The 18365-nt window shown below is 40.6% G+C and overlaps 1 protein-coding gene across 8 annotated transcripts in view; it reads left to right on the top strand.

The window, feature by feature from the left end:
* The window catches only part of COL16A1 (collagen type XVI alpha 1 chain), a 327454-nt gene that overhangs the window by 190128 nt on the left and 118961 nt on the right, over positions 1-18365 (top strand). For all 8 annotated transcript variants that reach the window (XM_069757001.1, XM_069756995.1, XM_069756999.1 and 5 more), the window contains 6 exons: positions 6401-6463; positions 7492-7533; positions 7974-8018; positions 15482-15526; positions 15616-15678; positions 17246-17290. In XM_069757001.1, coding sequence (XP_069613102.1) covers positions 6401-6463; positions 7492-7533; positions 7974-8018; positions 15482-15526; positions 15616-15678; positions 17246-17290 — 303 coding nt within the window. The remainder of the gene's footprint in view (positions 1-6400; positions 6464-7491; positions 7534-7973; positions 8019-15481; positions 15527-15615; positions 15679-17245; positions 17291-18365) is intronic.

Here is an 18365-nt window from a genome sequence, read left to right as displayed (position 1 = left end):
AGAATGGACCTCGGAGATGACTCTACTGGTCCAATTATCCGGAACAAACAGTCTTTCAGGCGGACAACGATCAGGTTTATCCGCCTGGAACTCCTGCAAAGCACGTCGCAAGTCTGGGAAGACAGCCGACAAAATCACCCCATCCCTAAGGATACCAGTGGGCTCAGAATTTCCAGGGGAATCAGGCACAAAACTCCTAGAAAGAGCATCCGCCTTCACATTCTTTGAACCTGGCAGGTATGAAACCACAAAATCGAAACGGGAGAAAAACAGTGACCAACGAGCCTGTCTAGGATTCAGACGCTTGGCAGACTCAAGGTAAATCAGATTTTTGTGATCAGTCAAGACCACCACACGATGTCTAGCACCCTCAAGCCAATGACGCCACTCCTCAAATGCCCACTTCATGGCCAAAAGCTCCCGATTACCAACATCATAATTCCGCTCAGTGGGCGAAAACTTTCTAGAAAAGAACGCACATGGCTTCATTACCGAGCAATCGGAGCTTCTCTGTGACAAAACCGCCCCCGCTCCAATCTCAGAAGCATCAACCTCAACCTGAAAAGGAAGCGAAACATCTGGCTGACGCAACACAGGAGCAGAAGAAAACCGGCGCTTAAGTTCCTGAAAGGCCTCCACAGCCACAGGAGACCAATCAGCAACATCAGCACCCTTCTTAGTCAGATCCGTCAAAGGCTTAACAACACTTGAAAAATTAGTTATGAAACGACGATAAAAATTAGCAAAGCCCAAGAACTTCTGTAGACTCTTAAGAGATGTAGGCTGCGTCCAGTCACAAATAGCTTGAACCTTGACGGGATCCATCTCAATAGTAGAAGGGGAAAAAATATACCCCAAAAAAGAAATCTTCTGGACTCCAAAGAGACACTTTGAACCTTTTACAAACAAAGAATTGGCCCGCAGGACCTGAAACACCTTCCTGACCTGCTGAACATGGGACTCCCAGTCATCAGAAAAAACCAAAACATCATCCAAATACACAATCATAAATTTATCCAGATATTCACGGAAAATATCGTGCATAAAGGACTGGAAGACAGAAGGAGCATTAGAAAGTCCAAAAGGCATCACCAAATACTCAAAATGGCCCTCAGGCATATTAAATGCGGTTTTCCACTCATCACCCTGCTTAATCCGCACAAGATTATACGCACCCCGAAGATCAATCTTAGTGAACCATTTAGCCCCCTTAATGCGAGCGAACAAATCAGTCAACAATGGCAAAGGATACTGATATTTGACCATAATCTTATTCAAAAGACCGTAATCTATACAAGGCCTCAAGGAACCATCTTTTTTGGCCACGAAAAAAAAACCTGCTCCCAAAGGAGACGAAGATGGACGGATATGTCCCTTTTCCAAGGACTCCTTAACATAATCCCGCATAGCAGTATGCTCTGGCACTGACAGATTGAACAAACGACCTTTAGGAAATTTACTGCCAGGAATCAAATCTATAGCACAATCGCAATCCCTGTGAGGAGGAAGCGAATTGAGCTTAGGCTCCTCAAAAACATCCCGATAATCAGACAAAAATACAGGAACCTCAGAAGGAGTAGATGAAGCGATAGAAATCGGAGGTGCATCATCATGAACCCCCTGACATCCCCAGCTTAACACAGACATCGTTTTCCAGTCCAAGACTGGATTATGAGTTTGTAACCATGGCAGACCAAGCACTAAGACATCATGTAAATTATACAGTACCAGGAAGCGAATCACCTCCTGATGAACGGGAGTCATACGCATGGTCATTTGTGTCCAGTACTGAGGTTTATTCATAGCCAAAGGTGTAGAGTTAATTCCTTTCAAAGGAATAGGGACTTCCAGAGGCTCCAGACTAAACCCACAGCGGTTGGCAAATGACCAATCCATAAGACTCAGGGCAGCGCCTGAATCCACATAGGCATAGACGGAAATGGCTGATAATGAACAAATCAGAGTCACAGACAGAATGAACTTAGACTGTAAAGTACTAATGGCAACAGACTTATCAACCTTTTTTGTGCGTTTAGAGCATGCTGATATAACATGAGCTGAATCACCACAATAAAAACACAACCCATTTTTCCGCCTATAGTTTTGCCGTTCACTTCTGGACTGAATTCTATCACATTGCATTGTCTCAGGTGCCTGTTCAGAAGACACCGCCAAATGGTGCACAGGTTTGCGCTCCCGTAAACGCTGATCAATCTGAATAGCCATAGTCATAGACTCATTCAGACCTGTAGGCGCAGGGAACCCCACCATAACATCTTTAATGGCCTCAGAAAGGCCATCTCTGAATTTTGCAGCCAGAGCGCACTGATTCCACTGAGTAAGCACCGACCATTTCCGAAATTTCTGACAATATATTTCTGCTTCATCTTGCCCCTGAGAGAGAGCCAATAAAGCTTTTTCAGCCTGAATCTCTAGGTTAGGTTCCTCATAGAGCAAACCCAATGCCAGAAAAAACGCATCCACATTGAGCAACGCAGGATCCCCTGGTGCCAATGCAAATGCCCAATTCTGAGGGTCACCCCGCAGGAAAGATATTACAATCTTGACTTGCTGAGCAGGGTCTCCAGAGGAGCGAGATTTCAAAGAAAGAAACAACTTGCAATTGTTCCTAAAATTCAGAAAACTATATCTATCTCCAGAAAAAAACTCTGGGATAGGAATTCTAGGTTCAGACATAGGAGCATGCACAACAAAATCTTGTATATTTTGAACCTTAGCAGCAAGATTATTCAGGCTGGAAGCCAAACTCTGGACGTCCATGATAAACAGCTGAGGTCAGAGCCATTCAAGGATTAAGAGGAGGTAAGACGCAGCCAGGCTGCAATTAAGGCTAGGCAGCAAACTCTGAGGGAAGGAATAAAAAAAAAAACTTCCTCAGACTACTTTTCCTCCTACTTCAGCCAATACGATTACCACTTTGCTGGCCGGCGATATACTGTCATGATCCCAATGGCAGGGGATCACAAAAGGACAAGCACAAAAAATAGAACAAGCTCTAGGGTGATGGAAACTGAGCTGACCGCGATCCTGAACCTAATTCACACAACTAGCAGTAGCCGGGGAACGTGCCTACGATGATTCTAGACGTCTTGCGCCAGCCGAAGGACTAGCTTCCCCTATTAGAAGAAACAAAGACCTCTCTTGCCTCTAGAGAAACACCCCACAGAAATAGCAGCCCCCCACATGTAATGACGGTGAAATGAGAGGAAAGCACACATGTAGTAATGAAAACAGATTCAGCAAAATGAGGCCCGCTAAAACTAGATAGCAGAGGATACAAAAGTGAACTGCGCGGTCAGCGAAAAACCCTACAAAAAAACATCCTGAAATTACTTGAACTCATGTGCCAACTCATGGAACATGAGGAGTAATATCAGCCCACTAGAGCAACCAGCAACAAGGAATCACATAACTGCAAGCTGGACTAAAACAAAAATAAAGCAAAACGTGGAACAGGAAAATCAAAAACTTAGCTTGTCCTGAAGATTACAGAAGCGGAAAGCAGAGGTAACAAGACACACTGATTACATTGATCGCCGGCGAGGAAATGACAAGAAAGCCAGGTTAAATAGGAAACTCCCATATCCTGATAGAACAGGTGGACACCAGAGACCGCAGAGAACACAAGTCACCCAGTACCATCTGTAACCACCAGAGGGAGCCCAAAAACAGAATCCACAACAGGAGCCCCCTCTGGGTTGTGCCTTTGGTGTAGCTGCTGTCCAACGGACTGTGCCTGAGGCAAGGATATTCAAACTAGCTGAGTTATTAACAGAAGGGACAGAAAAAGAACGCAATACCATAAACACTGGAATCGCCAAGGGTCGGATAATAGAAGGTCTCAAGCAGTACAAGTCCCAGCCACGCCATTTTACCATTTTCATGTTTGCGTTGTGCCTATGCTGTCTATTGTCATTGACCTTGACCTCTCCTCCATCACTAGTGCTGCCCACAGAGTGAATACGGTAGTGTCGGCAACCAAAGCAGATATCACTGGAGCAGGTCCAAGTAGTGATGTAACAATGTAACATGAAGTATCACTCAATATTATGAACTAAGATTATGAACTAATCCCAGGATATACAGTAGTTGATTTACATTGTGTCAAAGTCAAGAAACAAAACATAATTTTCCTTTTCATAATATGTGATCTTTTTTTCTGCCCAACTGGGAAAAATACATACCTCTGGGAATACATAAATACTATATAATGTCAAAACAAGATGGTTATAATTTAGTAGCCTTTTACCAATTCCAAGCTTTAAAGGAATATTTTAGTTTTTTTTATATTATCGGAAGTAAAATGGGATTTTTTTTCAAAACATGTTCAAACATAAAATGTGATCACATCTGTACCAGATAAAAAAAGGATTAACGCTCACATATTCAATTCATTATGACGTTTTTGTAAGGAATTTCCATTTTGAGGATACGTTCTTATGAGTGCCAAGTATTATGTCAAGTGCCAACATGTTATGCGACCACCCACTCTATCTTGCTATACATACTGTATTTTTTATCTTGTCTTCAAAATAAGTTGACAAGTTTGTACATCATGTTATTTTGAATTGGGAAGATCTAGAATAATCTTTAATATCCAACTATGTCTCATTGTTTTGTATGCAAAAACATACATGAAGGATGAAAGATTAATGCTTTGGCTGTGTACTTTTGTTCTGAACTGTAATAAATATAGCAACACCCAACAGTGATTATATCAGAATTTAATTTATCACTCTTATAACATGTGTTATTATCTTTCTTTGTGTCTGGAGAATTAATCTGTTTAACTAAAAATTTCCAAATTAACATATTTTTCGGATTATGACAGACTTTTTCCCAAGAAAATTGGGAGGAAAAAGGGGGTGCATCTTATAATCTGGAGGTATCTTACATGGGGGGGTGGCAACGGTGGAGTGGGGCCACAAGAGTCAGGGTCACTTGATTAAGGAGGTAGATGGCGGCAGGAGGAGTGAGGCAATGCTGCGGGCCCTGTCCTCTTAGAAGACATCGGCGCCGGTGAGTGGAGGTCCCCTCTCCAGTACCTATCCCTGTGATGGACTTTGGGAAAATGGCCATCAGAGCCGACACATGCGCAGATTGAGATCTCGAGAGATGATTAAACATGATTAAAAGTGCGCAGTCACCTGGGACGCGTCAATGCTGTGTGTCATGCAAGCTGTACTGCTGGTTTTGTAGGTTCTTTAAGAATTTTGGGTGAATAAAATATTCCTGGTTCGTGGACCTGGATTTTATTCATTTGCAAACCATAGAGGTGTCTGCAATGGAGTTTTAGATTTGGCTTCATATATATTATGCATTAATTATATAAATATGTCATTGTGTTTCACATCAGATTTTGAGCTTACAATGAAGGTTTTAAAGGCTGTTACCTATCAACCATAGGATTTCATTGTCAGAAAAGTGTACACTAAACAAAAACTGGGCCAGTGTATGCTATCTTTTGGCATATGCTGAGTGCATAAGATGGCGTTTACATGTCAAAGACAATTGTCTTGGAATAATCCTAGCATATACCTCTGATGTGCAGATAAACGAGATATAAACATAGCCATAAATTCTCCCTAAAATGCTTCTTGAACAATCAAATTTATTGCTTGTTTATATGAGCTAAGATCATGATAACATTTAAACTGTGCAGAAAAATATATATAAGCATCTCAGAAAGGCAGGAGACAGAGCGTTTATGCCTTTAGCATGACTGGAAGCGAGTGGGAAAGATGAGATGATATCCCACCATGTTTCCCTACATCACAGAATAAGAACGAGGCTCTTAAAAAATGTAAAAGATATGTTTAGTTCTAGTGGATTTGTTGATCTAGCAAAGAATAGAAGAAAAAAAACATTGATGTTTATTACTTGTAAGTTCTAAGTCAACAAAGTGCTGTGGGGTTAGGGAGCACATCCAAAATCTATTTCTTGCTTCAATCAAAAATAGAGTCGGACACAATGTAATTAATCAACCATGTTTTTTTCTCTTCTACGAAGATACGTTATAGACACCTGAGTTATCTATTCCATAGGGCATGCTCCCAATAAACTGTCAGACAGGGGCTCCCTCTGTCCCCTAGGCTTGCTTCCATCCAATACAATGGTCTCGTCCCATATCCAAATTAATCTATTTATACAATGTAAAATGTAATTAGTAATGCTGCCAACACCTTGTCTGTTTTCAAGTCTTTTGAGTGGAATTCATAGAGCGACATAAAGAGGATAAATACTTGCCACTTATTTTTGCCATATAAGCCACATATACTTTAACATGAACATCAAAACTATCATGTCTCTTATGTAAGTAGTTTTAATTTCATTGGTTTGCAATCTGCTTATGTGATAATGTAGTGTTTCCTCATCACAGGGACTTAAAGGGGAGAGAGGACAGACTGGGTCCTTCGGGCCAAAAGGAGAGAGAGGAGAGCGGGTAAGTAGCAGTCGGGTAAATATTCTTTTATTCCTTTTTTATTATGCGCTGTTGTACTATACACTTATAAAGAATAGATATACCTGGTTTATTGCGAATGTCCACCAAGAACACGTGTCTATTGCCAGGTCCAGTTTTTAGATTATGTACAAGTTAATATAAAATCTATCATGTCTAGAAATAAGCAAATAAATTAGAATAGAAAACAATTCTAGTCAAAATTTTTCAAAAATCCGAGGAATTTTGGTAACTCTCTCTAGCACACAGTCAGCAACTTGGTGGACGCTGGCCACCAGAGGCAATCAATAAGTTTTAAAAAAAATCTAAAAATTTGTATACTTACTTCTCTGGCCTCTTCACTACTCACTGCCACCTGTTCGATAATTTCCGTATCTTCTGATCTGTCGTCGCTCATGCTGGAATCTTTGGGCCTCTCACGCTGAGCTGGAATTTCAACTTTAATAACACCTGGTAGGGTTACGCATATGCTTGCCGAAAGTCATAAAACATATCGTGATGTCATGACGCCATGACCTCCTGCGCACTTGTGCAGAACCAAGTGCGAGCATCGGGAGATCATTAGATCCAGTGAGGACCAGACCAGTGGTGGTGAGAAGTTAAGGGCCTGGAGAAGTAAATGGTGAAGTGAGTATAAGGAGAAACCCCAGAGCCTAATAAGGGACATTAAATTCATTGAAAATTATATTTCCTACAAATCGAATTTACCGGGAAAAAACTCGCTAAGTGGTGAATTTGAATTCTGCCTGATCTTTACTTGTGGCTCATGACTAATGTCTCTTTGGCTCTATTCAGATCTAGTTTTTATCATCCCACAAAAGGATATTTCGATAGTAGTCTTCAAAGTGTACCTTCAAACAGTTATAACAAATGCAAATGTATAGGCGTAACATAGCTTACATAGCGTATGCCAACAGAACACTTGTAATTTCTCTATAGGGTCCTATCCTCCAGATCAAATTCTGAGACGTTATTACCTATTTTATTTATAAACTTGTTTTTCATCATAGGGGGCAGATTGCATCCGAACTTCAGCAAGTGGACCTCTACAGGTAGATGTAATACACGGCATAAATATTTATCTGTAGTTGTTAATGAAAACCAGTGGTAGAGATATAGGAGTTTTAAGGTGCTCTCAAATCATTTTTAGGAGCTCAAAGCCAGCCATTAATATAAAGAATAGAGAATATTGAAACATGCATGTTAACCTTAAATGCTGTAGCATGTGAGACCACTGATGGTTAGGAGCATGAGTGGTCTTGTTCAGCAAAAAGCTATGATGTTCATCAGATCGTTAACTGATGTGAACTCTAATACTAAGATGCTGCCTTTAACATGACAGTTGGAAGCTATACAGGTTATAGATATGATAAATCTATCACTGGTTAAGGGGGCAGCCAAGATAAGCTCAAGCTACCCTTGTGAAATAACATTACACCACTGAATGTGCATTAATATCAGAATAGTAAATATATAACTATTTACTTTTCAGTGTGCCGAAGGAGTAAAGGGAGAAAAGGGCGAGCGAGGAATGGAGGTGAGCTCGTGGCATCAACCTTAAATATTTACTTAATTCACAAGAGCGCAACAGTTTTGTTACTTCACAGCTTAGACAGTTTTGCTTTTTTAGAAGTTGTTTTTAGGAAAATCCAGATTTTTTTTAAGTCTCTTAAATGCCATTATTCATATTTATCATTTCCTAAAACCAGCGATGTTTACAATAACATTTAAAGAGAACCTGACCTGTTAAATAGGCGGCATTCATATCAGGCAGGCTCTTTAATTATAGAAAGCTATATTTTACTCTAAAATACTGTGGTTTTCCAAAGTAAAAAAAAACATAGTGTTATAAATCGAGCCAGGCACAGGGACATTAGGCTCCTTCTTGCTTCCCCCACCCAACTTGGTTTGGTTGACAAGTCTCTCCTTATAAACAAATAGGAAGAGACCTGTCAATGAAACCAAGTTGGGCAGGAAGATAAAGGAGGGAGCTGCTTATTACACTAATAGTTATTCTCAAGCTAAGTTTTTTCTGAAACATCACAATATCCAATAGAAGGGAGCCAATCTAAATTTCATACTACCCTTGGTGTAAGCAGCATGAAATGGTCTCATTATCCCCTTAAAGATTACCTATTGTTTTACTTTTATTTAATAATTCAATGGTGTGAAAATAAGAGGCTTTGTAATATATTTTAACAAAGAAATTAGCTTTTTTTTCCAGACTGATACTTAATTTTTAGTGATGAGCGAGCGCACTTACTCCGAGCATGTTCAAGTTCTAATAGAGTATCTTCGGTGTGCTCTAATATTATGTTCGAGTCCCTGCGGCTGCATGTCTCGCAGCTGTTTGGCAGCCTTAACACATGTACGGACTGCCTGTTTGTTTTCATCCAGAAAAGTAGGACATTTTTTTTCTCACTTGTCATCCGTGTGACGTCCATATGCAATCTGTTTTTTACTCAGCAGTAGTGATGAGCGAGTGTGCTCATTACTCGAGATTTCCGAGCATGCTCGGGTGTTCTCCGAGTATTTGGGCGTGCTCGGAAATTATGTTTGAGACCCTGCAGCTGCATGATTTGCGGCTGCTAGACAGCCTGAATACATTTGGGGATACCCTAACAAACAGACAATCCCTGCATGTGTCCAGGTTGTCTAACAGCCGCAAATCATGCAGTTGCGGCGACTCAAACATAATTTCCGACCACGCTCAAAATACTCGGATGAGCCCGATCCACACATTCGCACCCGTCCATGGTTTAATAGTACGTCATGAGGTATGAAGAGGTTAACTTCTTTTTGATCATATTTCAAATATGACAATTGTCCCAAATTTACCGACACTGTCCCAATTTATTGAAATATTTGTGTTGTCCCAGAACAAAATGAGTTTTAGAGGTTTACATAAATGCCATAAATAGGGTTTATATAAATCCCATAGACTAATGGGCAGACACGGGAGAGACTAAAGTGTACACTAGTATTGGTAACTATCGTATTCTATGGACCTGACACTTCTCAGTCTTTTGTACATTGCATATAACAAGCTGTAACCCTCTCGGGCAATTTCTTGTTTCACATATACAATTGACTCTATTCATTGCTTTTATCCATGTAATTTTCAAGAAAGTAAAATGTAGATCTGACATCTTAGTTTTTCAATATTGTAAAGTAGCACAGCCATTATGTATGAAAGCAAAGATAGGAACAGGAAAAATAAACTCCAGTAACTATGTAGCCCAAAATGCTTTGATTTTGTTTCTCTTAGTGCCATCATTTCATCAGTAGAAGGCACTAGGCATGATACATTCTCAAGGGTCTATCCATGCTTGAGCGATAATTGAAGGCAATCTGTGAGCAAAATGTTCTCAATATTAAACTAACAGAACTGGGAATATACCAGTAGAGAGGTTCCTAGAGGTCAATCATGCAGTCAATGATTGTATATGCACAGCACAGCAAGCGAAATAGCCTGGACATAAAATTGGTGGACTGAGACTAAATTTTATTTTAATCCTAAATCTCTGTTTAATGTCATAATCATAATCTAATCTTTTTTTTAATATACCTTAATTAAAAAGTCCCTATCATTCCCTCATTGATCTATTTGCTTTATTTATTGTTTACTACTTCCTGTTTGATGACTCTTCATTTCCCAATTCATGCTGGGATACTCAACAAGGTGCAGAGTCTGCGGTCACTGCAGCATCATCAGCGACATCCATTTCTGGAGCAACGCTAGTCTCTGCTCTACTGAGTATGCGTCAACTGTCAATTCCAACGGATGTTCAGTTGGATCTTGTCACTGTCCACTGTTCTTCACAGTACGCAGTGACAGTGCACTCGCTCACCAACTCTGATGAGAAGTGATGAGCAAACAAGAGAGAGCGCACAGTCAGCATACACTGTAAAGAGAAAACAAGTGGACAAAGACCAGCACCACCAGCAAGTGTCCTCATACCGGATTTAAAAAAAAAGCAGTTAGATAGCATAGGGAGGAAACTATAGTGTCTTTTTAATTACAGTATATTGGAAAAAAGATTAAATTATGACATTAAATAGATAGTGATATAAGATTAAAATTAATGTTAGTTTCAGTGGAAACGTAAGGGTTACATTTATTATAGACTCGATGAAATGACCTCTAATTTTTATTACTTTTATCTTTTCTCTTAGGTGTGAGAATACTATTGTCACAAAATCTGTTGCAAACCCAGAAATAAGTCTGCAACAGCAAGAACATGTTGCAGACTTCAAAAATTTCAGCAAACCCTCTATTGAACAGAGAATAGGGTTTTGATAAATGCACATTCACATACTTAAGGGGTTTTTCTGTTTTTCACACTTTGTTTTAAAAAAATGAATTGACGTCACTTAGTGGTTCATTCTTTCTACTCGGGCAGAGCGGCTAAGCTCACTGATTGGCTGCAGCGTTGTCGATGTAATGTCAGTACAGCAGTGCAGACAATAACAGACACTGGGAGTAGTGGTGGGGACTCATCATTGGACCCGGGGAAGTTGAGTTAAGCCCAGTTTGCTTATTTTTCAAAAACAAACTGCACCACAGGTCAATTACATTTCTTCATGTAAAACGAGTCAAACAAATATAAATATATATTTAAAGCGATTCTTGAAAAAACATTAACACTTGGTCTGTTTGTAATGGGAGAAACAAGTTCTGTAGTTAATCATTTACTTTCTTCTTTCACACCCAAATGGTGCAAACAAAACTACCACCCATCCCCAAAAACAAAACCTCAAACAAGAATGTTGACAAATCTACTATATAAAGCTGAATGTGTGTGTGTGTGTATGTGTGTATGTCCGGGATTGGCATCTGCACCGTCGCAGCTACAGCCACAAAATTTTGCACAGTCACACGTCTGGACCCCGAGAGCGTCATAGGCTATATTGTGAGGCGAAATTTTAACCCTGCGCGTTCCAATTCACCAAACAATTTTGCCCCTATCTACATAATGGGGAAAAAAGTGAAAGGAAAAGTGTTGGAAGCGTCGCAGCTACAGCAACAAAATTTTGCACAGTCACACGTCTGGACCCTGAGAGCGTCATAGGCTACGTTGTGAGGTGAAATATTAACCCCGCGCTTTCCAATTCACCAAACAATTTTGCCCCTATCTACATAATGGGGAAAAAAGTGAAAGGAAAAGTGTTGGAGGCGTCGCAGCTACAGAAACAAAATTTTGCACAGTCACACGTCTGGACCCTGAGAGCGTCATAGGCTACGTTGTGAGGTGAAATTTTAACCCCGCGCGTTCCAATTCACCAAACAATTTTGCCCCTATCTACATAATGGGGAAAAAGTGAAAGGAAAAGTGTTGGAGGCGTCGCAGCTACAGCCACAAAATTTTGCACAGTCACATGTCTGGACCCCGAGAGCGTCATAGGCTATATTGTGAGGCAAAATTTTAACCCCGCGCGTTCCAATTCACCAAACAATTTTGCCCCTATCTACATAATGGGGAAAAAAGTGAAAGGAAAAGTGTTGGAAGCGTCGCAGCTACAGCAACAAAATTTTGCACAGTCACACGTCTGGACCCCGAGAGCGTCATAGGCTATGTTGTGAGGTGAAATATTAACCCCGCGCTTTCCAATTCACCAAACAATTTTGCCCCTATCTACATAATGGGGAAAAAAGTGAAAGGAAAAGTGTTGGAGGCGTCGCAGCTACAGAAACAAAATTTTGCACAGTCACACGTCGGGACCCTGAGAGCGTCATAGGCTTCGTGGTGAGGTGAAATTTTAACCCCGCGCGTTCCAATTCACCAAACAATTTTGCCCCTATCTACATAATGGGGAAAAAGTGAAAGGAAAAGTGTTGGAAGCGTCGCAGCTACAGCAACAAAATTTTGCACAGTCACACGTCTGGACCCCGAGAGCGTCATAGGCTATGTTGTGAGGTGAAATTTTAACCCCGCGCTTTCCAATTCACCAAACAATTTTGCCCCTATCTACATAATGGGAAAAAATGAAAGGAAAAGTGTAGGAGGCAAATTGACAGCTGCCAGATGTGAACAAGGGGGACTTAAAGAATGAGAGCGATGGCGCCAAAGAGTATATACCGTACAGTTGCTAAGGTGGGGCCTCGACATGGGATACTCACCACACACGGGGATATGAACACACACAAAATGCGCCACACACTACCACGTGCTTGAACACATATTACCCTCAGCACACATTTCACCACAAATACACCAACCTCGCCACATAAAAGTCAAAACACAAAAGTCGCCACTCAAAACTCGCCACGCGCAGAACTCGCCACATGCAAAAACTAGGCTCTTGCAAAACTCGCCACAAGTGCAAAATTCTCCTCATGAAAAACTCGCCACACGCAAAACTTGCACACGCGGAAAAATTGCCAAATGCACAAAAGTTGCACACATGCAAAAGTTGCCTCACACAAAACTTGCACATACTCAAAAGGCACCACACATAATACTCGCAACGTGCAAAACTCGCCATGCGCAAAACTTGCTTCACACAACTTGCTACACTAACCTGTCACATGCAACTCAACACACAAAAAGTTGCTACACGCATGTTGCTACACAAAACTCATCTCACAAAAGTCGCTACATGCATGTCGCCACACGCAACTCAACACACACAACTTGACAAACGAAACTCGCCCTAAAACACACACAAGTCTGGTATTATCCTTCAAAAGTAAAAATCTGATTAATAAGCAGACAAACTACAACAATTGCACCATATAGGAAATACGGCAGCTGTCAGTCACATGACCTGTCTATTATGTGTATGTGTGAGCTAATATATACTGCCAGGGGGAGGGCTTCCTGTTGGCTGGGGATTTATCAGGCTGTCAATTTAGCTTACAAATACTGAGGTAAAAATACTGAGCAAATAATGTGTGAACGAGGTCTAATACAGGAGGAGATGACACACAGGTATATACTATATACAGGGGAGATGACACACAGATATATACTATATACAGGAGAGATGACACACAGGTATATACTATATAGAGGAGGAGATGACATATAGGTACATATATATACAGGAGGAGATGACATACAGGTATATACTATATACAGGAGGAGATGACATACAGGTATATGCTATATATAGAAGATGACATGCAGGTATATACTATATGCAGGAGGAGATGACACTCAGATATATACTATATACAGGGGAGATGACACACAGGTATATACTATATACAGGAGGAGATGACATACAGGTATATGCTATATATAGAAGAATTTATCAGGCTGCCAATTTAGCTTACAAATACTGAGGTAAAAATACTGAGCAAATAACATGTGAACGAGGTCTAATACAGGAGGAGATGACACACAGGTATATACTATATACAGGGGAGATGACACACAGATATATACTATATACAGGAGAGATGACACACAGGTATATACTATATAGAGGAGGAGATGACATATAGGTACATATATATACAGGAGGAGATGACATACAGGTATATACTATATACAGGAGGAGATGACATACAGGTATATGCTATATATAGAAGATGACATGCAGGTATATACTATATGCAGGAGGAGATGACACTCAGATATATACTATATACAGGGGAGATGACACACAGGTATATACTATATACAGGAGGAGATGACAGACAGGTATATGCTATATATAGAAGATGACATGCAGGTATATACTATATGCAGGAGGAGATGACACTCAGATATATACTATATACAGGGGAGATGACACACAGGTATATACTATATACAGGAGGAGATGACATACAGGTATATACTATATATAGAAGGAGATGACATTCAGGTATATACTATATATAGGGGAGATGACACACAGCAGGTATATACTATATACAGGGGAGATGACATACAGGTATATACTATATACAGGAGATGACATACAGATGTATACTATATATAAGGGAGATGACAAACATGTATATACTGAGGTGATGAGGTGAAAATGAGAGGTGTGAGGTGAAAATGAAAAGGTGTGAGTGCAAAATGAGAGGAGTGAGGAAAAATAGTGGAGTGATCAGAAAATGACAGATGTGAGGTTGAAATGACAAGTGTTGGGGGGAATGAGAGGAGTGAGGGAGAAAATGAGAGGTGTGAGGGAGAAAATGAGAGATGTGAGGGGGAAAATGAAAGATGTGATTGGGAAAATGAGAGGCGTGATGGGAAAATAAGAGAAGTGAGGTGCTATAACTAACCACAGATATTTACTATGCCCAGGCAACACCGGGCTCTTCAGCTAGTACAAATAATAATAGTGGTGTCATTGGCTTAAAAAACGAAAATTCCAATGAATTAAAGCAAATACTGCTGTAATCATATCTATAAAATGAATGCAAAAAAAGTCAGTCTCGATTAATCCTGGCCATGTCTTTGTGCTGTTAGTTGACATGTATTATGTGTGGGAGTATGCATCCATTTTGTATCTCTTCCTTTTTTTTTAACAGAAAGAATAGAAAAGATAGCATGGAGTGCTTGCGATTACATATTATGTTATATTATATTATTATATAACATGTTGTATCATGTGCTATGAATGGATTGATTTTGTGCTGCCATAGGAAGAAGAATGGTGGATGCCAATCTAAGTAGTAAGTGGTTTATTCGTCAACGCATTTCGAAGCATATATCATCTCCATCAGGACAACCACAATCCTGATGAAGAAGCTATAAGCTTCAAACCGCGTTGACGAATAAACCATTTGCTACTTAGATTGGCATCTGTCATTCTTCTTTCTACAGCAGCGCAGAAGCAACCCATCTGTTTTTTCCATTGCCTATGCCTTATTTCCTCAAGCGCTTTTAGTGTTTGTGTGTACAAAACCAAAAACAGGTGAGCGCAATTGTGCTATTTTCCTCCATATCTGTTTTCCCAGAAAAGACCCCATTTGCGCTTTGTCTCCTTTTAGACTCTCTCTCTTGGATATTATGTGCTATAGCTTTTTCGGTGCATTAATTATTCTATTGCAAACAGGGTCCAATAGGATATGAAGGACCATCTGGGCCACTCGGAGAAAAAGTAAGTTGTGTTGGTGTAAATAGAAAAATAATATATGGCACAGTGACTTCCGGTCTGTCAAATTCTCACTATTATTCATTTATCTTTAGGGACAAAAAGGTGAAAAGGGAGACTTTGGTATGAAAGGAGCATCTGGTTCACCAGGTCGAGATGTGAGTATCATGTATCTTTGTACATCTGTTTTATTAATCACCTGCATCCAGATCAAAAACCTATTTTTCTTCTGTAATCTATTTGAAAATATTAGACTTGGACGATTTTTAGCCATATCTAAAAGACTGTTTTACTTCAGTAATTAAAACTGCCGTGTGAGGACACTGGCCAGGGCTGATTATTGTAACAGAACTACCAGTACTATGCCAATCTTCAGCAGCAATGGTCCCAATATTTAACAGGGTAAAAAAATCATTTTTGCTCTGCTTTATCAGTTCATCACTCTGCTTTATTGATCATCAGTTTTTTTATTTTAAAGCAGATCTATCATCAGACTTCACAATGCAAAATCTATACATGATTAAATAGATTACTTGCACCTGACAAGGCTGGTGTATTTGCAACACCCGCTAGGGCCGTGGGTTACTCAGAACCAGGTCGGACGATTCTTAAAGGGGTGGTCATGACAGCAGTGACCTGGTCTGTGGGTGCGCAATAAAAATGATGAGGGGAATGTTTGTAGGGGATTTCACGTGACGCCAAATGCGGTGTTCGGCTATGGGTAGCCGACACTGCTTCACGGGACCGTTGGGGCCGATGGTGTTGCAGCTGAGATGGTTCTGCTCCCTACAGGTAGAGCAAGGCCCCGGGGCCACGATTACAGTCTATCAGGGATCATGGATGTTGGGATACAGGACTGAGGATGCGGAAAGGACTAGATGACACAAGGGCTGCAGTTTTCTTTCCTTTAAATCCTGGTTGAAGGTGCAGTTCGGAGCACAGCTAACAGGTGGTGTTGGAGATTCGGGCAGCCTGGAAGCAATTCAGAATCCACCTAGCCAGGTGGGGTTGGAGGCCTCCCTACTGCGCTGTTCTCTGGGTTCTTGATGCTTTATGCTCTACTCAAGTCCCTCTCTCCATCTGTCCATCTGTCTATTAAATGGAACACTACCTGCACGGCAGGCAGCTTGAGTCTGTTCCAGGTGTCACTTCCTCGTGGTGACTCCGGGCTCTCATATGCTGCTGTCTCTCTAACCCCGCCTCCAGGCCAGATCTTATAGGGAAGCTTCCCTGAAATCAGGTGTTAGAGCTCCTCCTTCTGGTCTGGAGTAGGAAAGGCGTTGCATGCTGATGTACCTGGAAAGGGGATCCCTTCTTGCTTCCACGCATAACATCACCCCCTGTGAGGGAGGCAAAGCCAGCGTGGCAACCGGACTCCTGAGCTGCCACATTTTTACTTTGAAACCTTGTCAGAATAGCAATGTAATAGTCCATCTAAATTTAGAATTGCAAACTTTCAAAAAGGATTATATAGCTGTTTGGACATGGATATTTAAAGTAATGCAGCCTAATGAGTGCAGACATATAGCTTTATCTCATAACAAGAATTGGGCTTTATAGACCTTTGATTTTTGCATTGTATATATGTATGTTTTATTAACATATTCTAGCATACAAAGTGAAAGAACTATATGGTGGCCTGCTGAAGATACAAGTAATGCTGTTTTATGTAAGTATATAAGAGTTAATGCTTAAAAAATGACAGTATGTAATTCAATCTTCTAGGGAAGAGCTGGTGAAATCTGTGTTGTGGGACCAAAAGGGCATAAGGTAAGTTAGTCTGCTATAGTTTTAATGTTTATTAGCTAAAAGTAAGATTTGATCAATTTATTTTATGAGCCTTCATCAGGATGGTCACCAGCAGAAGAACATGTTAGACAACATAGAATGTTACATCTGCATTATTTAAATAAGGTCTTTAATTATCACGGCATTTTGTCTGCACAAAATAACCCTCCTTCCTTAAGGGTATAGCTGTGAGGCTTGTGGGGCATGCGCCCTGGGTACTTGGAGAGGCTGTATGGCCAAATTTTAAAATTAACACTGGGAAGACATACTGACAAAGAAAGAAAAAAAAACTTTGCTTACCCTTGCAATCCACTTCCGGAAGCATCCCTACCACCCAGTCGAGCTCCACCGGAACACAATTGATTGTAGTACTAATTAATCAAAAAAACACAGTGAGAGCATTTCTGTCAGTGCTGCAAGGTCTGTTGTTGAAGAACTACGTAGTGAAACTTGTCACTAAAACTCCAAATAAGGGAAAATATTTTACGGCGTAGCCATCTCTTCCATTAATTTTAGATTTGTTTTACAACACTGATATCTCTTCCAGGTATCCAGCAGCATCCTCAAGGTGTTTTTCTTCCATAACATAATACTACTGGCTCTAGTCGTCTACCTATGGCCCTTTAAGTTTTTTGACTAGCAATCCATAACTTGGACGCTAGGCAGGAGTAATTGAAACCCCTTCCTTTCACCATGTGTGAGATATATACGGTGCATTGATATCACTTACATAAGATGTAAGTAACAGCTCCTTGTTAACCCCAGTAGGTTAGCAGGTCCTCGCCACAAGTATATTACATAGGCTGACATACACTTATGGTTATCTCCAGAATAGAAATGATGACATTGCAACCAGCAGATACCTGACTGCTGTGGCCACTGATTGGGTCAAGAGACTGGTGGTTGGCGTGCCATCATTTTTGAGCTGGCAGAGACCGGCTGGAGCAGGTATAGCTTCTTCTTATTAGTGTCAGATGGGGCCAGGGAGTTAGTCATGGCCAAGAGCAATCCCTGTATCACACCCTGGCCCCATCTCTCTATACAGTAATGTCTCTTT

Source organism: Ranitomeya imitator, chromosome 3, assembly GCF_032444005.1.
Source record: "Ranitomeya imitator isolate aRanImi1 chromosome 3, aRanImi1.pri, whole genome shotgun sequence".
Lineage (NCBI taxonomy): Eukaryota > Metazoa > Chordata > Amphibia > Anura > Dendrobatidae > Ranitomeya > Ranitomeya imitator.
This window is presented reverse-complemented; position numbering and strand designations above follow the sequence as displayed.